The sequence below is a fragment of the Ammospiza nelsoni genome, chromosome 2 (assembly GCF_027579445.1).
Source record: "Ammospiza nelsoni isolate bAmmNel1 chromosome 2, bAmmNel1.pri, whole genome shotgun sequence".
NCBI classification, from domain to species: domain Eukaryota; kingdom Metazoa; phylum Chordata; class Aves; order Passeriformes; family Passerellidae; genus Ammospiza; species Ammospiza nelsoni.
The window spans coordinates 24694233-24716984 of NC_080634.1; the positions used below are offsets into that span (position 1 = coordinate 24694233).

The 22752-nt window shown below is 41.4% G+C and overlaps 1 protein-coding gene across 1 annotated transcript in view; it reads right to left on the reverse strand.

Annotated features, from left to right (window-relative positions):
- The window catches only part of DPT (dermatopontin), a 28046-nt gene extending 22420 nt beyond the window's left edge, over positions 1–5626 (reverse strand). The window contains exon 1 of the mRNA XM_059466444.1: positions 5296–5626. Within this exon, the coding sequence (XP_059322427.1) occupies positions 5296–5594 (299 nt within the window). The 5' untranslated portion in view covers positions 5595–5626. The remainder of the gene's footprint in view (positions 1–5295) is intronic.
- Between the last annotated feature and the right edge of the window lie 17126 nt (positions 5627–22752).

Consider the following 22752-nt stretch of genomic DNA (forward strand, 5'->3'; position numbering starts at 1 on the left):
AGGCCACATCAGTCTCCAAAAGCCAATTTTTCAAGGAGTGTTCCCTATCTGTTGTGGGGTGCTGAGACATGTTGTTATGCCACATGCCAAAGGCAGCCTCTGTAATAATATCTTCAGCAATATTTTTTTTCATTCCAGGGGCATTTATGACTGATTGTTTTCTCCCTGACCAAGGGAAGGCAGTGTGATGTATTTAATTCCAATAGAAGGCAAGGCCCTTTTCACTCTGGTGATTTCTTCTTGACAGTAGCTGATGAGGCCTCCTTTTCTACAGAAACATTCCTCTTCTCCTCAGATGCTCCCTCTGGACTCAGTCCATTGCAGCTGTGCTAAATGGACTGGTAGCACTAGTCCTTTAACATAAACTTAGGGCTCTGAAGAAAATTAACTTGCTTGTGTAGATAGCACAAATGGGAACATTTTCAAAGAGCAGCTGGATTATTGGGTTTGGGTGATATCATACAGCCTCAGATCTGAAATTGGGGACTGGTTGCAGATTGGGAACAAAAATAGTTCCTACTGATATACCAAGGTGTGCTGCCAGAACCTGAACAGGAGGATCCTTTGCTCAGTAGTCTGTCTTTGCACCTAGTTTGTGGGCAAAGGAAGGAGAGAAAGGGAGTGGAGAGGGAGAATCTATATATCTGGTTTTTCCAAGTCCCATCTAAACACTTTCTCAGATATCTAAACAAGGAAAAGAGGCAATAAACGTGGAGTAAATAGCTCTTGGCTGGAAATCCTTCTCCTTTTTGCCTTACAGATGACTGGGAGTATGAGGATATGGCATGGTTTCATTTGTATCATGTGGTGTAAACCAAACTTATTTTACTGGAAGGAAGAGCTGTTTGTCTTCACTTGCAAGGTTTTGTTCCTTTGTTTGTGTGAACCCTGTCTTTTGGTATGATAGTTTTCGGCAAGAAAAATAGCTTTTATTAAAACCCTTGCTCAGAGACTTGTCCGTAGAGACAACTCTGTAGTATTCAACAAAGCAGTGAAGAACAGTCTCACCCTCAATCATTCAGACCTTAGGTGGTGAAATATTTAAACAAGGTCAAAATTTCTACAGTACAAATGGAGATAAGAACATAAAATTTGTGCACCCTGAAAAGATAGGATTCTTTGAGAAGCTGCAGCATTAAAAATTAGAAGGAGTAGAAGGACTCGAGGACTTCTGCAGTAGAAAGACTGCAGAATCAGGGCATGCTCTGAGACTTTTCCCTACTCCAGACATGAGGATTTCCAAATTATCCAAGAACTGGTTCTTGCTCCCAGTTGCTGTCTCTCTTTTGAATATCAACTTGGTTAGCAGACAGTTAACCTTAGTCTGAAGAAGTAAGGTGTTGAAACAGATTCAACAAAGTCTTTGCACATGTACTTAACTTTAAAAATATTCAAAGATTAATGAGGCTGAGAAGGCATTCCTGATCATCTGATCCAATTTATTGTCACAATTTCCCCTTTGAGTCTTCTAACAGGTTCACAGACTTCTTATGTCCTTTCAGCAAAGCATAAATGCACATAATCTCTTCAGAAGGGCATGAATATTTATGATTAACTTCAGGGATGCAGTGAAGCACCGTAGGTAGATATATTCTGAAAAGCCACTAGGTAATTCTAGGTAGTGGTTAGAAGGGATTGGTCTTCATGAGTCTGCTTGTGAAAGAGATGGGGTGTCCAGAGAGTAGTTTTTAGAGTACCTGTTCTCTCCATTGACCCTGGAAGGAGGCAAAGGCCATAAGCTAAGCATTATTAGGCATTAGATGCCTAATGTGGATCTGTGCCATTGTCCTCTTTCTGTTGGATTGTTTTTTCATATCTGAAAGATTGTAAGTTTTATGTTTTGATTATCTAAATCTGTATAATCCCTAGTGTTAGTGAAAGAAATAAATGTACCAGGAAGCTCTGCCAGTGGTTCCCTCTTCCCCCCAACTCTCTTATCCTTATGGTCCCACCATCCCTTTCTGTCATTTTGTCCCAAATACTGAAGGCCAAAGAAAATAATGAGTGGGAAACTCTTTCTTCTCTTTTATATTCCCTCTTCATTTTCTCTCCTAAGCTTGTTTTTGTTTACTGCATTTTCTAAAGAAACCTCTCTTGAGTTTGTCTCTATTGTGCAGCTTTGCAGCAGTCAGGAATGGTAATTTGAAAATCACCATTTGAAATTTGAAATGCCATAAGCACAATATGTCAAAGGTTATTTAAATTTGGTGTTTCTGTCAGACTAGATTTCCTGATTAGGGTTCTGGGTGAAAAACCAGAGGGAACTCAGAGAAGAGCTGCAGGTATGATCAGTGCTTGCTTAGGACTGTTGGAATACAAAACCTCCAGAGGAGAACTAGAAGAACGGAGACATATTCAGCCTGAAAGCAAAAGCATGGATGAAGGTGTGTGGGTGAGGGAAAGGCATAGCTGCTACCTATTATTAAGTAAAAAGGATTTTACAAAAGATTCAGCAAGCTTGTTCTCGTTGCTCAGTGAAGGTAGGGAAAAGAATAAAAAGCCTCAATTGCAGCGGAGTAGCAGCCTTTGACACTGGCTCCCACAGCGTACTCCTGCAAAAGCTGGCAGCCCACAGCTTGGATGGATGGTGGAGTTCACCCATCCCTGGAAGTGTATAAGGACAGACCAGATGTGACACTCAGTTGACCTGGTAGTATTCAGTCATAGGTTGGACTCAATGATTTCAAGTCTTTTCAGACCTAATTGATTCTGCAAAATTTTAGCAAAAGCTTGGCAGACTTGTAGTTACTGGTGGTACAAGCAGTTGAGCATCACTGGATGTGGTGTGCAAGGTGACACAAAATACTCTGTGAGACAGAGCTGAAGAAGGAATATTTTAGTCCATCCTACAAGGATGGGAAAATGTACTAGCAAGTCCAGCAGAGTGCTGTGTCAGCTGACCTGAGAATGACATATTGCTCACCAACAGATTGGTTTGTTGGGAGATAGCAGGGAAGAGAGTTGGCCAAACAGGAGCCATTGGTACATATGGTGACTCATATTTGAGGTCCCACTTGATTATTGCATGAATCTTTTTAGAATTGGGGATGGCTCCAAATAGCACTGAGGTGGATGGGGAAGAGAGAGAGAAGAGGGGCACCTATGAGAAGTAAGAATGCCAAGAGAGAAGGCAGGATTCTCAAAGCTTCCCCAGGATATATCTGTGCCACCACATTAATTTGAGGCTACACTGGCCTACACTTTCACTCCAGTCACTGGGCTCTTGGGCAGCATTGGGCAGCTCTTGGGCAGCTGCTCATTGGGCAGCTCTTGTTGGCATTACCAGGGGTGTGCTTGCATGCTGCAAGCCTCTCTCCATGAAGCACTGTTGAGAGAACTAGCTCAGCCCTGGGGGTGCAAAAGGAAGGAGGAAGGAAGGAAGGAAGGAAGGAAGGAAGGAAGGAAGGAAGGAAGGAAGGAAGGAAGGAAGGAAGGAAGGAAGGAAGGAAGGAAGGAAGGAAGGAAGGAAGGAAGGAAGGAAGGAAGGAAGGAAGGAAGGAAGGAAGGAAGGAAGGAAGGAAGGAAGGAAGGAAGGAAGGAAGGAAGGAAGGAAGGAAGGAAGGAAGGAAGGAAGGAAGGAAGGAAGGAAGGAAGGAAGGAAGGAAGGAAGGAAGGAAGGAAGGAAGGAAGGAAGGAAGGAAGGAAGGAAGGTCTATGCAGAGTAGGCAGAGAGATGTAAGGATGTTGGACTGCTGGACTGCAAAGGTAAGCTAGTGAAGAATTACTAAAATAACTCCAAAAACTAGTAAAGGGAGAGAAACTGAGATAAACAATTAAAAAGGGGTTGAAAAAGAAATAAGGTTTTTTTATGAAAGAGAGAAAATAAAGGGTTTGCTATAGGAAAGAAGTAGGCAACAAAGAGGACAAAGTGAAAAGATATTTTTTTAAGAGATGAAGGAAACCAGATTCAGATAATACACTGTGGATGTAGTCATGCTGACATACCGAGCACAGTGATGAATGGATACATAGCAGAAGAAAATGTTCTGTATAGACTTATACACTATCCTGTTTGTGAGAAGTGAACTTGAGCAATTGCTGCCACGGAGTTCTAGAGAGTGAAAAAATAAGTTTATTTTGAACAAAAAGAAATGTCTAATTCAAAATTATTATGCAATACATAGAAATTGCATAAGTATATGAAAAATGAAGAAGTTGTCCAGGATTATCACAATGTATTCTTTCTGCCTGTTTTGCAGCTCTCCCCCTTTTTTTCAGTTCTTATTCCAAAGTTAAACATAGAGTCAATTGTTTTTTCCCTTAGCAATTGCATCAGCCATAGGCATGTGTCACATGGTAAATGAAAGAATATGATTAATTCAGAACAAAATTTTGAATCATTTAAAAAGCAGAAACTTCACATTTCATAGCTAACGTATTCCCATGTAAAAAAAAAATCAAAAATCACATTGCAATTTTTAGGACAAAACCATATCAAGTATTTGAAAATACTCATTACTGCATGCATTTCATTCTGTCCAAAGAATATTTCAATCCCAGAATTGTCCAATACTCTGTTTCCCATTTCATTAAAAACCCCAGAAAATAATTAAATACTGGGTATTCTGCCCAAATATGAAAAATATGAAATGCTATACATATTTCCAGAAATTATTGTCTCCACATAATGTGATCACCTGTGCCTCCAAGGTTAATGGAAAATGTAACATCTAGCTAAGCAAACTGATGCTATTGGGGAATTAACATGATCTTCTGCGATCACCAGGCAGATATATGTGCCACCGTCATCACTTGTTAGTGTGGATTTTTGGCTCCTGTAATAACAGCACAACTAGAAAACAGCATTTGTTTATGCTTAAGCCAAAAAGCTTAGCAACAAAAACACAAAGCAAAGAGCCAGTGCAATACAGAGATTATTTTTCCTAATCAGAGTGATCAGAGCGTGAGGATGAAGTGAGGAGTTTTGCAATTTGTTTCCCAGTTTAGTCACTGATTCAATGTGTCTTTTCAAGAGGGACTTTATGCTCTCCTCACCGTAGGTGCTTGCCTCATTTTCCTCATCATTGAAACAATAGCAACACCAAACCACTTCACAGCTGAGGTTGTGAGTGACCGAAGGACACTGACACCCTCCAGCAAGAAACTGCTACCGAGAAGACAAATGTGATGCTGATCAGCTCCAATGCATGTGATTAAAGAGTCTTAAGGCAGCAAAACCTGCAGGTTATCATGGCATTCATATGCATTTGCATTGCTCTGACCACAGTATTAGGACCCACATTCGACAGGGGTTGTCAGGGCTGTGCCCCTCAGGGATGGCTGGGGTTATCCTACCATTCGGTTCCCGCCCTGTTGATCTCTTCCCACCAGCACTCTGTCGGCTCACCGAGGCTCTGGGATGCTGGCATGCAGGCATAGTTCCACAGTCTGTCAGAGCCTTCCTTCTTGCTGAAGACACTTCTGACGGCCACGATCACCTGCCCATGCGGGCACTGAAAGTTGAAACCTTGCCGGTACACATTGACCCATTCATCATTATCTCCATAATTATAGGGACCATAATAATAGTCACTGTACTGGCCCCATGCCACAGTCACCAGAGGCAGGAACACACAGAGAAGGAAAATGTCCATCCTGAAGATGTTCCTGGCTTAGAAGTGCCCCTCTGGTTTGTGGGGCTGGCCCTTTTATATTGCCTCTAACATTTGGCTTCCAGATGTTATGTTTCCAAATCCAAGTGCAGTGTGTCATTGCTTAGCAAACCTCTGAGCTACAGAGATGTCCAATTACTTTTAAGGTGGAATTCTGCAAGTACAGTAAGACTTCAGTCCCTAAGAGCAGGGTCTTCCCAGCACTGCAAACCATCTGTGATCCTTCACTGCAGAGCTACTGAGCTCAGCAAGCTACATGTCACAGTACAACTGTCACAGACATGCCACTTTCATCCTCCAGACAGCGGTTACATTTGGAAACTACTTTATTTGAAATTAAAGCTCTATTTGAATCTGCCATTTTCCATCATTTCCAACATGCAATCAAATGTGATCCTCTGTGTGTGTGGCCATCATCCTTTTCCTAAATGTGTGTGGCCATCATCCTTTTCCTAAATGTGTGTGTCATAATTCTGCCAGTGCCTAGAAAGAAGGGAATTGGGCAAGGTGAGGGAATTCAATGTTCCTGTTGAAAAAACTCCTTTAGAAATTTTGAGCTGGTTTGGTTGGAGGCAAGGTGGAGCACAAATTACTTGAGACTCTGTCTTGGCATACAGCCCACCCTGAGAAGTAGGGCATTGGCTTCCTCCAAGCAGAACTGATTTTGCTATGACTGTATGTGAGCTCTGGGAAACTGTGGACTCAGCAGATATTTTAATTTGAGAATAAAGCACATAAGCAAGTTACAATGAGAAAAACTTCATGCGTGATCAGAGCCTACTGAAATCTTTGAGCGAGGGCCTTAAAGCTACCTTGATTTTATCATGGGCTAGGAACACAAGGCTTTTGCTGAGGAACTGCTGTGTTGCAAATTCAAAAACAGACTTGCCACTTGGAAAGTGTTTATACGCAACATCCTTAGGCGATTTCTTTATCAGGAACCTACTCTTTTCAGAGAAGTCTGGGATAGTGTTCATTACTTAACTGTGTACTTGACCCATAGAAAACTCTGGAACTTGAGCATTTTTTAATAAGACAGTCCATGCCTATGTTGCCTCTGCTGTGTTACTAATAAAATGTATAACCCTTGGAACAGTTCCAGATTCAGGTTCTGTCTCTTTTAGTGAAATCCAAAGGCTGTTTCTTGCAGTAAGGTTCTTCTCAAATCTTTTTACTACCTCTCTTCCACATTTGGACCATGCACAGAAAAAAGGAAAAGAAACAAAAAAAAAAAAAAATTATGAGCTTTTATTCTGTTGCTGGTACTGACAGAAAGGCCTGTGATAGTAACTGGACTTGTTCCTCTCTAGGGATCTCCAAATCCATCCTGCTGCCTGTTCATTTTTTTGCAGGACTATAAGCATCGCAGGAGGCAGATGCATTTACTAACAAACGTCAGGTCTCAGAACTGCCTCATCGGCCAGATGCTTTTGTGTCTTTAGCTAATAGCTTTTCTTGTAGTAGATCCTTGTTCACCAAAACTGTAGGCGGTGGTTGGCTCTTTTCCTGAGCAGTGCAGCAACATCTCGGTTGTCTGTGCTTACAGCCAGTGCAGATCCACATGCACAAGGCATGGTGAGAGCTGCTGGTGTGGCTCAGTGCCTCACTTCCAGCTGCAGCATCCCTAGATGTCTGGGGAAGGGGACTATGGCGACAGCAGAGAAGAGCCCTTTCCTTCAGCTGCCCTCCTCTAGATCCTAGGTACCAGTGGGGGACATGAGTACCCAATGTCTTAAGAGAGTGGAAATTTAAGATTTTAAGATTAAAACCCCTCGTAGTTATGTGATGAGCACTAGAGTGCATGAGCTGCACAATCTCACATGAGTTTTTCAGATAACTCAATAGTGTATTTTTCCCCCTCTTACTTCCTTAAACACACAGTCACATCAGGGAATGCTGCACACTGCTGTAGATGCCTAAGAGGCATTCTGGAAGAAATTTTAGCAGGAAGAACCACATTCTCATATACATATGATCCTCACCTCACATAACCCTTTATAAGCACCATTGCTGGTAACAAAGTTCTTACACAACCCACAAGATTACAGGCAAGAGGGAAAGAGAAGGTGGAAGGAAGGATCTATGGAGAGTAGGCAGTCTTTGCCTACCTTTGACATGCATGTGAAGTTTGAGGTGTCTGTTTTCCCCTCTGACATACAGTCTACCCTGCCTGATCCCAGTTAGTGGGCAGAGCAGCACTTCCATGCTGCACTGTGATCAAGAAGTGGCTTGGCTGCTACGCAGGGAAGACAGTGAACACAGCAGCTGTGGAACAACAACTCCCTGTAGCAGTTGTGGCAGTTTAGACATGGCAAGCCTTATTCTGTTCTGGCCACTGAATCAAGCACAACAGTTCAAGAGCCAGTACTTTTGAATCTGCAGCAGTACTTTTGAATCTGTCTTCTGCTACAGTTTGCACTGCAAAAAAACCCTGATATTTAAAAATCAGTCCCTCTCAGAAATTACCTACCCTTTAATTTGACTTTAAAAATATCAGCCTTTCATATCCAATGTTTGGAATAGCAGAAAGTGTCAATGAAGTAGTAAATATGAGGTGCTAAGATCAATCTTTCATTATTAGTTCCTTGCTGTAGAATCTATATTGTATGGTAATTGTTTTCCCCATCAGCTCTAAGAAACGTTGCATTTAAATCACATAAAAAAATTAATTTCTGTCCTGCCCACTGGTGACAGATAAAAAGGATTATTCTTGATACCCTGCCTCCCTGGCCTAACTTTGGAGTTAGCTCAATTTTTAACACAGCTTGGACTAAAGAAGAATCTTCTTTCCAACTTGAATTATTCTGTGTTTCTCTCCTGCTAAGGGTAGTAGATGCACCATTACTCCAGTGATGCAGGTGTTATTAGTGCTTTGGAGCATTAGAAGAAATGCTGCATGATTTTCTTGCCATGCCATGACACAGGCATGAAATGCAGAAAGATTTCAGTGCTTTGAACTAAAATCACAGATGCAGAAGTATTATTTGAATGCATAACAGTAGCCAGCCCAAGCTCTATACTAAAATAGGAGAAAGAATGGTAAAGCTCTATTTGTTATTTGGCATACATAAAGATGCTAGAGCTGAAATGAGAAAAGTGAGGGTTCAGGCTGGGTCAGTGACAGGTACAACTAAATCTGTGTCTACAAAACTGAGTTGCATGAAAGTAGTATCATGTGGTTTTATTGGAATATCTGTGCTGTTTAAGTTCCTGTGTCTGCAAAGGACTGGCTCAAGGGCAGCCAGTTTTTACCCCACTTTGAGGGCAGAAGGAGCGTATGAGGGTGTTATCTCACAGCACTTCACCATTTAGATGCATAGGAGAGATTTCATCTCATATTTATTACTCAGGACTATGGCCAGAAGTGAAGCTTTGCATTTTGGGCTGGTGAAGGAGGCTGAGCGTGTAATGCTGATCCCTGAAATCCTCTGTACACAAAACAGGTATGGCAGAAGCAGTACCACTAGCAGCAGCAATATATGTCTGCTTCCAAGCTAATGAACTGCATTGTGGCATTTCACCATAAGAAGAAAGTGGTTTTCATGACAGCTCATATCATCCCTGAGGTCACGCACTGTGAACATATTTTCCATATTTTATTGCATGCTGTCTCAGTGTGATGCTGGCAGTTCTGATAAAGCAGAGTGGCTTGGATGAGTCAGGGAGGCTGAATGATCTAGGAGTTGTAAATTGAATTCAATTACAGATTACTTTTCCTGTCATCTTTGTAGCATGGCTTATATATTTATATATATATGTTCAGAAACACAACAAAGGCACCCCATATCCTCAAACTTTGAAATGCAGGAAATTTATATATATATATATATATATATATATATATATATATATATATATATATACATAAAAGTAAGTTTCCTACATTGTCGGTTATCATAAAAGTTTGAGGATTTGAGGTGCTTGTATTATATTTTTGAAATGAGATTACAGAGATCTTCGTATTGTGGAGGACAAAGCTGCTGAAAGACTGCTTCATAAGGGGTAAAGATATATCCTAGTCAACTTTTTAGCTCAGAGATACTACCTTCTTTCAGAATAATGTATATGGTGAAGGCTGGAGTTAATTTGTTACATTTTCCAGCTATTAATGATATTTTGTGTAGCTCCATTCACTTGATGTTCTCAAAATATTTTGATTAAGCCTTTTGAATCATCTTTTTGAAAAACAGGAAAGATTAAAACCCTTTCCACAGTGGGTCCAGTGATCTGCTCAATGTTCACCAGTACTTCAGGGCTAGAAAGAGATTTTAAACTTCAGCATCTGGGCTGGAATTTAAAATCCTACTCCAGTCCTGGGAAAGCACACATTTTCCCAACTTTTTCTTCCTGCTCCTTCCCTACAGAGATGTTGGTTCAGCTTCTACTTTGTGTAGCTCCTTTTGTGTGAAAGGGAAGCTACTACTTAAGATATTGTGATACTGGAGGATATTGCAGAGCTGTGTTCTCTTCGGAAATAGCTGTAGAAAATTCTGATATGATACCACCTGGAATGTTGCTGTGGAGAAAAAAAGTGCTTGCTGCAGTGCTATTTTTCCAAGTTAACATAAGCCTTTGAATTGCTTTTGTAATAGCTTCCTTCCAGCATATGTATTATTAAATTATGGATTAAAAAATAGAAGCAAACAGGAAAAGCAAAACTTAAATCACAAAGTCTCTGAGAAAATGATAAGAAAGCTGCACCGAAACATTAGTAAAGAAACAACTGAAACAAATTTTTTCAGTTTGGGAAACTATCTGGATGCCATGATAACTATTTTCCTTCTGTGAGTCTGAGATCTATTATTTTGAAAACTTAATTTTCAGCTAATCAGCAAACAACTGCATCATAGATTAATCATCATTGCTAGATCAAATAACCCCCAAAAACTGCTCAAAAGCAACAGTGACAGACCTTTTTGACAAACCTTCCCCATCTTCCCTTTGAGTAGGGAAAAGTTGGATACTGGAAAAGAGCTGAGTTTTGCAATGGAAGGCATCTTCATCAACAGTAGAGTTTGTACAAACATCCTAGAATGGCTACCCAGAATATTCTGGTGTTAAATAACCCAAGAACCAATTGCCATCATTACAGACTTCCACAGATCTCTCCACAGAAATAATTTCACATAGATTTGCTAAGGGTCATTTAACCAGTTCTGGTACAGGCATTCGTCAAATATGGGCATGAGGAGCCTGGTAACCTGACTATTATATACATATTGTAAGAAGTCATGCACAATTTATGAACAGAAATTGATGCTTTTTTCATTGTTGTTCTTCAGACCCACTAAAACTGAACAACCCCCTCTATGGTTTAATCCTAATCGAAATCAGGCTTTCGTCAGAGCAGAGGTGTAACTGCTCCTCCCTAGCCTGTTCCACATACTGTAAATGCTGCCCTGTCGTAGTACCTCTTACCATTTATGTTAAAATACTCAATCCCCGAAGCTGTGATTACAGTGACCCTTCCAGGATCCTTACAATAAGGAAAAGCCAAGTTGAGAAGTGTTTGCCATTACAGTTTCACATGACAAGACAGAGCATGGTACCTTTCAAGTCATGTTACTGCTAAAAGCAAGGAGGTTTTTCTGAGCACTTCTTGCCAACAAAATCTGTTCTTATTGCTGTAACCACTATCTCTTTTAGCAGATAAGCTTGAGATCCATACCAAATCTTAGGTCCACTCCTGTATTAAGCCTAGACAGTCAGAGTACAGAGTCTGAAGGTGAAGCTGGCAAAAGAAATTTAAAAAGCCTTGAGGATACAGGAAATTCAGTGGGCATTGATTCAGGAAAGAGCCAGATGCTTCAGGCTGAATCAGTGCTGAACCTCTTTGTAGATTTACAGGCAGCATTTTGCCACAACCTTTTTATAAATTGAGCTGAGTAATCCTCTTTTCATCATTTAGCCTTCTTGCACACACATGTGTCTGTGGACTTTAATATAAAAATTTATATTAAATAATAATATAGCAGTTATATTTAGTCTTTGAGCTGAATTCACACTTGTCTATCTCTGTGCTTTTGTTGTTTCCCACTTGATACAGCAGGAGACCTTTCTTGGAAGAGCAGTCATCACCAGATCAGCACAGACAGAAATGTTCTAAAACTTTATGACTTTTTTCTCCAGTGGTCTCATTAAACATTTGAGTGCAATTGCTACTAAACTTAATACGTAAGGAATTTTGTATATGATAAATTGCCCTTTCTGTCTTTCAACTTGTTTTAAGTTTGGCCTCAGAATGTGTAGCTTCAGCTGATTCTTGAAGCATTGAGAAAATCTGTTGAGATAAAACAGGGAGGAAAAATGTTACATTTAGAAGTAGAAGTTACAAAAAGCAATCAAAGTATTATTGAGGTACTCTTCATAATCTGAGAAGAGATACAACAGAGGCACCAGCCCCATTTTTTTTTTAATTTTGAAAGTCCAACACAATGCTTGTTTCCATGTAAGGATCGGTTACTTCTGTTTCAATTTAATTCATGGGACACCTTTTAGGAATGGCCACAGCAGACAGATGTAGCATTTTCAAAATCCATGGACTACTGACCTGGGGCTTAATATGGGTGATGTTTTCCAGGGGTGTGACTGTCAGTGTCCGACTGAGCAGTGTTAAGAGATCAGCTGTGATGCTTGTCATGCAAGCCATTTGTTGTGGATGGAGAGTGGGTTTCACCTTCAGAGAATTTTGGTATATTTAGAAAATTCTCACATGCCTTTTTCCCATAGTCTGTGACCAGCAGCTCATAGCAGCACCATGAAATGCTGGAGGGGAAAATCTGAACTAATAATAACTCTGCACAGACCCATGGGGTAAGTTTGAGGTCAGGACTGAACTGATCTTTTATGTGAGAATGGCAGTAGCTGTAATTCACTTGCTGGTCATGGGAATGGGCTGAACCAAAGCCAGTTTTTTTCTGAGGTAGGTAAGGGGGAAAAGAGCTGACAATGTGACTTAGAAGTATCTCAGTTTTACATGCAAAGGACCCTATCTCTGCGTGATCTTTCAGGCCCATGCAAAGTGAATGCTGAGTAGGAATACTCAGAGCTCATGGTGTTTTATTTCAGTTTTATACTTTCTTTGTGTAGGCTTCTTTGTGTCAAAATAAAATCTTAAGAGTTCATAATGATTTTGCTGTAACAGTCACTGAAGTCAGGTGCTGTCTGGCAGCCCATGTTATGTGGAAAATGAAATGAGATGCCTATTTGGTTCCTTTTGGCTGTGTGCTTTGTGAATTTGGATAGCTGGAGTGACACTGAAACCCAGCTCCCAGCACCATCCATTTATTTTGCATTCTATTCATGAGAATGATTTCTCTTTACTGTTTTGCTTTTGAGATGCTGGAGATGGTGGGGGGAAGAAGTGAGGAGAGAGGAAGAGAAAATCTGAAGAAGGGGCTTCTGCACCCTACCACTATAATTCATTGTGATCTGACCGTCTGGATTTTCAGCCCTGCTCAGCCATCCATCACTCCTCATGTGACTGTCACCTCATATTATTGTAATTAGCAACTGCCAGCCCCAGAGATTTGACAGTGGAAGTGAAAAAGTCCCAGAAGCTCTCTACCAATTTAAACTTAACCCTGTCATTACAAGACAGATTGCTCTGCTCCAGAAGTAGCTTATTGGCAATTGCTGAGATAATAGCGTGGTCCTGTGATGGTGTCCAGTTCCTTGACTCCCCCTGCTTTGTTGTCCTTGTGCCCTCCCAGCTCCTAGGCTGCTTCACCCTTCTTCCTTCCTACGTGCCACCCCTCTTTGCTGCCTATGAGAACTGAAGCTACCAATGAGGGTGCTCAGGCTGGCAATCCCAGTCTGTGGGTGGATGATAAATTCAGCTTTCTGTAGTTGTGCCAATTGAGGACTGTCTGCTCAGCCTCAGAAAAGACCCTGCTGTTCTGTCTCTGTTTTTACCCTCCTTTTGGGGCTTATCCCCCTGTGCCAGCACTCCCAAGTAGAGAGCCACCAGGGTCCCTGTCTGTTTGAGTGGCCTTTGTTTTGTGCTGCTACGACTCCCTGTCTTTGTTGCTGGTGGTATCTCAGCCAGGTGGATGAAAGCTAGGTCAGATCTGCCTTCTCATGCTACAAGTTCCTCACCTTCACTTATAAACGTTCTCCAAGTGTGATTGGCAGCTGCTGTTGCCAGGCCCTCTTTACATGGCATTTACAGATCTTGCTTCATTGTCTTTTAAGCAGGGGGTGGCTGGAGGTCACCCTTGTTGTTACTTTCTTCAGCTAATTAGGTGCAGCTCCTGCTCTGCTACTGTACAGAGGTGACAGCACTGACAGCTCACTGGAAGGTTGTCTTCCCCTGGGAAATATCTGGGGTTGCAGATAAAAAATTGAGATATGGAGAGTGTGACAATATCTGATGCCCAGTCTCTGTGGTCATTCTATCTATTCAAACAAATAGAACAGAGTCAGGTAATAAAGGTCCTGATAGTCCTGCAGTTCAACTGGGTGATGAACTGTCAGTAAGTGTGACAGGCAGGTTTGACATGGCCCAGGCTCAGATACCATTCTGATAGAGTTTGCATATAATCAAAAATGTAATTGCTTAACCTATTCTGCACCATTCTGGCAAGACACAGCTTTTTTTTTACTCTGGTGTTCACAAAAGTTGGCCCCCCTAGTCCTTAAGAATAAGGTGATGCCCCTTTTTTTTGCAGTAGTTCTGCACTGCCATGATCAATCCTCATCCACGGTGTACTTTGCTCCATCACCTTGCTCTTGCAAGTAGTTGTCTACTATTAATTTAACCTCTCTGGGAGACTGGGCCAGAACAGCTTCTGCTCATTGACACAAGAAGCATAACTGAGAGCCCCTGAAACATGATTTTGCTATCTAGGTTATATTTGTGTGAGCGATGAAGTTTCTGAGCCTGCTCTCAACCTTCAAACATTTGGCTTTGCACCACACAGTTTACTGAGCTTTATGCCAACCCACATGATAGGACATGTTTGTGTGAGCATTCTTGTATTTTTTTGTTGTGTCTGACACCACACTAGATACCAGCAGTAACTGTGCTCACCGAGAAGCAGGAAAGTGCCCACAAAGCTGTTACTGCCTTAAGCTTTTCTAATCACATCAAATTCCCATGATTTGCCAACTACATCCACAGAATAATACATCCTTTTCTTTGTGCTACATTCTAGTTTATTTATTGCATTGAGAGCTCCAGCAAATGTATTAGGGCAGCATGTTCCCTGTGTCTCTTCTCAGCTTTAGTACATTTACAACTGCTGTTTATCATGAGAAAAAATTGCATGGAGGAGGAGCCTTGAGGGTGCATAACCTTGGTGTTATGTGGTTTATATGCATAAATGAAGAGAAAATACTTGCCAGTAAATGGAAAGATAGACATGGAAAGAACAAAAAAGAAGCAGCAGAACTCTAAAAATCTCTGGAAGCAAAGTTGTATGTTTGGGTTATTCATAAGGTAAGGCATGACAGGCAGTAGGGAATAGTTTGTGTTGTACTTCATGACTGCCTTCAAGGGAATATGACAAGATTAAGAGAAATTTCTGCTCATCACTTAAATACTGCACTACATTTTATGTCCACACAGCACAATGTGAAGTGTCAGCACTCATTGGTTTAGGAGCTCACAATTTAAGCTAACTGGAAATGCTTGTGGATAAGTCTTGCCCTATGGGATTGAGCTGCTTCTGTAGCGATACCCAACGACTCTTTCTGGTGAAGCATGAAAAATGGAAATGTTTTCTTCAGCAGAGATCAGATACTTGGCTCTGGCCAGGAAATAAAGGCCAGAAGTTGCTATTCTGCTAAGCATGGGAGGCAACACCACACCATCCTTAAGTTGCAATGGGTACAGCATACTTCAGGTTGGAAGACACCTCTGGAGGTTTCTGGAGCAACTCCTTGTTCAAATCAGGGTTGGCTGAAGATCTGACCAGATTGCTTTATCCAGTCTTGAATATCTTCAGGGATGGAGAATGCACACCTTGTCAATTTTCCACCTGCAGACAGAAAGCATGAGTTATACAAGTGTAATGTAATATCTTTCTGACCAGAGGAACCTGGTAACAGAATCAAAGCTGCTGTTACTCTGCTACTTGAGCACTCCTTGCTCTGTAGCTCTCTTTATCACTCCACCCTTCAAAGCATGATATTGAAAAAAGTGTATTTTTCACTTTAGGAGGCATGTCCTGTCTCTGTGCCATTAGAATGCTTAGCAACATGGATGCAGATGCATGCCACACATGCAATGAAAGTCAGGCTGTTTCTCAGCCTATATTAGGCACATTTCCCAGCTCTCACCGCATTATTTTTATGATGAATCCAAAACTCATCAATTAAAAGGAGTGCACCAGTGTTCTTTTATGTCAGGAATGGGTTAGACTAATTGCCTTTGAAACGATCCGTGTCCCTAGCCCAGTTGTGCTCAAGCTCTCCAGATGGCAACCTTGCACCCAGTAAAAGAACTGTGTGAATTGCCTAAAACCCTTTTTGTATCACCCTTCCAACAATATTATTGTGTATTTAAGCCTAGTCTTCAGAATATCAACAGTTCAGCCGGAGTTGCTGTTTAGTAAATCCTGGAATCCTGGGTTAATAAATCTTGACACATGGGGTTTATTCATAGCTCAAGATAGCTCTGCCACTCTAGTGTTCTGAATCCTTAAACAAATTACTTTGTCTCTTCATATTCCTGTTTGGCCTTCTGCTCATTTTTGGTATTTCTGGCCTAATGCTCTAAACTCAGTTGTTAAGTTACTGTCTCGTTATGGATTTGACAATTGATGTCTTGCAACTCCAAGCAAATACCCATGTTCTCCAGCTATTAACTATTATTGCTTGCTTCTTGCTCTCTGTCTTTTCACAGGTGAACTCACAGTTTTGTGCTATTGTGGGAGAAGATGGGGAAAAAAACTACCAAGTATTCAGCAGAAAACAAAAAGCTATTTCTTAGCCAGTGATTATAATAACTGCTATGAACCAATCTCTCCTAATATACAGTTTCCTGACATTAACTGAATTTGACATTTACATTTGCTTTTATTTCTTCCAAGAGCCCTGTGTCATTTTTCCCCATTTAAAGTGCTGTTGTACTCTGAAAATTGTTTTTAATATTGGCACTATGGGGGTCTCTATTTATTCTGTCAAGTTTACTCAGAGCAAAAACATGTGGTGTGACAGCAAGAAACTCTCTCTCTGGCTTTTGTGATCTTTGGATTGTGGTGGAAAAGGCTTTTGCTAACTCCTAACGCTGCAGACCCAGATGTCAGTATCTTCCTGAGCTGTGCAGAAGTGATGGAGAATAATGAAGGAGAGTGTGACGCACAGTGCTGAGAATAGACAGTGCAGGAAAAGCAGAGACAGCAGGCTTCTCTCTCTTCTCCCTCTCTCCCTGCTACAGAGGATTTATGACATTGTAACAGGCTTTGCCATGAGTTGAATACGAAAAGAATTTCTCCCAGACTGTAGTACAATCAGCATTTTTGCTGCATTGGCTTCATTGCTTTGCTTCAGTACTCCAGTGAGCTGACTGGCAAAATCCGAAACAGCATGCAAGATCCCTGCAGCACTGCAGGCAAAAGAGTGCCCAAGCTGCAGAAATAATGAAATAATGTAACTCATAAGTGCCCTTCAGTTAGTCAGAAGATTCCCTGAGGAAGAAAAAAATCCTGGAGAGAATGTTGCCAAAATTACTTTGCTGTCATCCACTGCAGAGGTAATAATTTGCATATAGTTACTGCTCATCGAATTCCCTGATATGGCCTCTGCCCTCCACACCAGAGCACTGCTGGCTGCTTTCATACACAACACACAGATCCAGATTCCTATGAACATGAGACCAGGATGATGAGATCACTTATCTCTTCACCAAGATGAAACCCAACCAGAAAAAGCAATTTCATTGCTGTATCTACATCTCTTACCAGCTTACTCCATCCTTTCCTGTCTTTTCCTTCCAGTCTGAATTCGAGGCTCTCAAGTAAGGTTATTAGGTGCCCACAGTGCTGAACGCAATGAGATCTTGATCTTCCTTCATCAATCACTATCACAATCACATCAGCATTTATTCATTTACAGTGCGTTCTTTCAGTAGGAAGGTCTGCTGGGACCTCAGTGGTAATAAGAGAGTGCTGCTTTTCTCAGCCATGACTCCTTTTAAGAATATAAATGGCATAGCTCTTTATGGCACCCAAAATGACATTTTTCCACAGATACCAGTGATTATTTTTTGAGTTGGCTTTTTCCTTTTATGCCTATTTGATATTTTTTACATGGTATATTTAATAGCTGTTTGGCACTTTGCATGTAAGAATCTTGAGGTACAGAATTATTTTTTCTATTTTACAGACATGGGAATCTGAGGAAAAACATGGAAAGGTTTACCTGTCATCAAGGTCATACACTGAGTTTATAACAAAACTGGCATTTTAAAAATCCTAGCAGTTCACCACTATTTCTTTCCTTGTTTTTCACCATTCCCATTCTCTGTACCTTCTCTCCTTCCTGTCTTCCTTTTCTGCTACCATTTTGCCAATGTCATATCCTCTCTTTCATCAGGTCTTATCTCTGAAGGTGGGTTTTTTTTTTCCATGTTTCTGAATCTGGATCTGATACCCAAACACTTCATATGCCATGCAGACTCAGTTGCTGCCAGTCCTGCTTCTCTTTCATGTACTAACAGCTAGGAAATTCCACAGCAAACTCCCAGCTATTTCAGGGACCTTGAACACTGCCAGTAATTCTCCTTTCTCCTGTTATTTTTTCTGTGGCCCATTATAGTGTTGGCTTTTAGCTTTGTTATGGGCCGTTAGTATTTTGCTTTAGAAACAGGTCATTCTGAAATGTTCTGGAGCATGCAGTGTGTAAGGACTCAATGACAGTTTTCCATGGGACTTTCTGGACTCAGTATCTTTTGTATGACTGTGTGCAGTAGTATGTGGGGATGCAGCCCATCTTTTCTCAGCCTCTATTTCAAACACAATTCCTAATAGAAATTTTCTTTCCATATTCTCACATTGAAAAAGTCCCCAGATTTCTTCCTGCATTAAATATTTAGTGTTTGCCCGGCAGTGCACCCCCCAAAAAAGACAGTCATCTGTGTATACAACAGCTAGTTAAAGGACATGTTTAGGCTTTGAGTGAGGTTTTCTCGTCAGAATTTTTTCCTCTTTACTTTTCCAAAAAATAACATAAATTCTGCACGAAGTTATTTTAATAACTTCTGGGGAATATACTCTGTGGAGTCAGAATCACCAATTCAGAATTCTGATTTGTATTGATGTGGGCACCCTTTGTATTTTAGACACCATGTAAATGTCTTTTCTGGATAGATTTATTATCTTGTTTTTAATACATTGAAACAAGGGGCAGCTGCTAAGGAGGAGGGGAGGCACTTTGCCAATGTGAGGACACCAGGGGAGCTGTCTGCCAATTTCAATAAGAGAAGAACAAATTTTTTTTTGCTTTCCACTCCTCCCCTCCTTCCTTGTGCTCCTACTCCCTTACATTCACTCCTGGAGAGAGGTAGGAGTTCAGTCTCCAAACTGAATCAATTCTTGCTGCCTTCACTGAGACTGTCAGCAGAGCAAGGTTAAGTGTCACAACTATGTTTTTGTGTTATGAATAGCTTCTTCTCTCTGCACTTGCTTGATATAAGCAGGCTTGTAGCCCCTTTCCCCTTTATCCTGCTCCATGCAACATACACATTGCAGACCACTAAACCTGGAATTACTTGGCTTTACAAAGCTTCCCTAAAATGACTTGTCTCTCCCTGTCTCTCTCCTAAGAGCACCACAAGATCTCTGAAACCCTGTCTTTTGTCTGAGTGTGCTCAGAGGAAATAATCTTTATTTTAAAGACCGTTTTTTCTTCTCACTTGTTTTACATCTGCCACTAGTTATCCATATGAACAAGGCATGGCAAAACAGCAATAAGAAAGAGTAACCGCATACTGATGAGATGGCTACTAGGTGATCTGCCTTTACAGCATGTTCCAACTAGCTCTACCCAAGAAAACCATCGGTGACTGGAGTAACAACATGGCTGGGAGAATCTCAAGGGATTAAACGAATTCCAAGTGGATCAGCAGCCTCATATAAGATGGTCTGGTACTGGTGGAAATTACAGTTTTTAGGTGGAACAAGGAATTAACTCCCTACTGAGCTGTTTTCCACAAGAGTAGAGACTGTCACAGTGTCTATGCTACTTCTTGCAAGATGCTAGATTCTGTCCTACTCAGAATTTCCCAAGCACTCTTCATTTGTAGAAGCAATCCTCCCTTCTTTTTGCTCTGAGCTCCTGCTAAGCAAATAGTAGTTACTCTTCTGGGGGGAAATTTACCCTGTGTGTGGAACAGAGAGTACACTGGAAATAGCAAGTGTCAGCCATGCTGTTTGATGGAATGATAGAACTTGCTCCTGTTGTTTAAATGCCATCATTCCTATGTGGAAAACTATAGCCTAATGGTGGAGTATTAATCTGGTGAGAGGAACTTCTCCTCAGCTTGGAAATCCATGTATGGTTGACAAAACAACATCTAAAGCTGGCCCTATGTTCCCCCTTAAAGATTTAACTGCACTTCAGCTTTTGAAGCTAACCCATTCTGCTGGAGGACTGCCCAGTCTTGCTTTGGCTTGCCTCTTTCTCTGGATTCCTGCCACCTAAGAGATGTTAGCTACTTTGGTTTTGTTTTAGAAATGTGGAAAATGTGGCTCATATAGGCTTATGATAATGGATTGCTGGACTTTTCAGGCTGATGTTGTGTTTTGTATTCTGCATTTCATGCTCAAGAATTTCCCTTGTGTAAACCTCACCCCTCTTGTTTCTTTGCAAAGAGAAGTCTTTTGGAGAGGGGACAGGAGTTACCAAGAATACTAAGGGAAAGTGGTTTGCCATGAAAGATGTGACATATTCTGTACTTCACTGGGGCTTTGCAGCAGAATCCTGTTTTGCTGCTCTCTGATATCCTCTTTTGCTGTATATACTGATGTTTGTTAATGCTTAATTACTAGTCTGCACTGCTTGAACCATCTCATGGCTTGTTGAGGTTCACTGAGAATCACATTGCAGTCCACAGCCACCTTGGTTTTGTAACATCAGAGAGAAGAAAGCTGTCTGACAAAAACACTTCTTACAGGAGTTTCCAAACAGACAGTCACCACAACTCTTATCTCACTGTAGCTAAAGATATGCTCATGAGGTAACAGGTTAGAAAAAGTTTATTTATTTAGTAAAATAATGTATGTATTTATGTATCCTACTCCCTATTTAGATTTATATTTAGGTTTTCCTTCAAAAATTAGAGACCATCAATGATTATGTGCAGTGCAGATAATAAAGTGCATGATTTTATTGTGAGACCTTGGGCATAGGGCAAGTTTCTCTCCATATCTCAAGCTAGGGCTCCCCACCACCCCAGCTCTTACCTGCATGAGTGTGGTTGTGCTAAGGCAATGTGTGGCTTCACACTTTCACTTCTCCTTCAGATGTCTGCCAAAGGTATGGCAATATCTTGGCATCAGACTGGCTGCAGGGAAGGAGGGTTGGCTTAAGAGCTGCAGAGCTGACTTGTGAGACAATTCATTTTTTGTTTGACCTTCGCTTCATTCAAATGCTTTGGCCATTTTTTATTAGTTGAGCAATGTCAAACTTCTCAAGAGGATATTAAGATATGAGCACAGGCGAGAGTGGTGAAATGCACAGCTCCTGTCACATGCTGGGGCCCTAATTGCTCTAAAGAATTACACACTTTGTCGAGTCCTGTTTGTAAGTCCTCTCTTGATTCAGCCTATTTTCCACCATGGGGAAGTGAAGGTGAACTGCTTAATTTGCATAGCACTTGGAGGCAAAACTTTTCAGAAAAATTAAGGCCTTAACATGATGATTTTTATATGCATGCGCCTGTCTTGTTAGCCCATGGCTGTCCTACAGAGACAGCATTTCCCTGAATGGCTAGGTTATACCCATGTGCACAGAGTGTATGAAGTGCTTTTGGTTTCTGATAAGATGAAATGCCCTTAAAATAAACCCTGTCCCCACAGAAATCATGAACAAAGCTCCAAGTGACATCTGAGGGTGCAAAGTATTACAAAACTTAACCTTCTAGAAATGACTGAAGTCTGGACAGGCCAGATTTTTTAAAGGTGTTAGTAATCTACTGTACAGAAGAATCTTATTTCTTAGTCTTGTGTGCTGTGCAAACACCTTTTGTTTTAGGCTTCCCATGATGATCAGGTCAAGAACTGAACATTTGATAAGACAATTTACAGCTCTATGGAATCAGGCCATAATGCTCCTGTTTGGGTACTGGAGGGTCTTACATAAAAATCCTGAAGCATTTGTCTGAAAAGATTAGGGAGAATCCCAATTCCAGGTCTGGGATTCAACTACCCTGTTAGTTTTTCATGGTTCATATTCCAAGCCTAAACTGGGATCCAGACAGAGGCATATGGTCATTCCGCCTCTGTAGAAGATCTGAAACTGCAGGCTGGCATTTCCCTGACCTCAGTCAGAGTTGATCCTACTGCTGTGCTTTGTGGCACCAGCCCATTTCTGCAGCAGCATTAGGTTAAAGGACACCCAGAGGCCTCCTTGTCAATCACAAAGGAGTTGAGCTTTACTCCCTGACATATGATTCCTGCCCACAGCCAAGGTCTGAAATAAAGCTGGCCGAGGAGAATTTCTCAGACATGCAGGTCATGGCCAGGCCAGAATTTGTGCTTGGAGTGAGTCAGCCCCAGAACCTCTCTGAGACTGACATTTGAAGATGAGGGCAGAGGAAGACAGGCCATGAGCGCATCAGTAACACTTGTGTGTGTGCACATCTAAGCACATCTAAGCACATCTGTGAGTGAAGTCCTTGCAGCTGGGTAAAAATTTTGCTGCTGTGCTTTGCAGACAATGTGGGTAGCTGGACTGGGCCTGAGGGTGGGAGGAAAGGGTAAAGGCAACTTCCCAGCTGAGAAGTGCCATGACAGAGACTGGACTAGATTTCATGCTCTTCCATTGATTTTTGTGCCAGGCAGCCATGGTCATTGTAGCCATACTAAAACCAAGGTTTTCCTCTTCCTCCAGGGGAAAAGTGAGGCCAGAAAAGAACCACATACACGACCTATCTTTGGAGCTGTGCTATGTCTGCTGCTCAGCTGAGGGCCTCTGGACT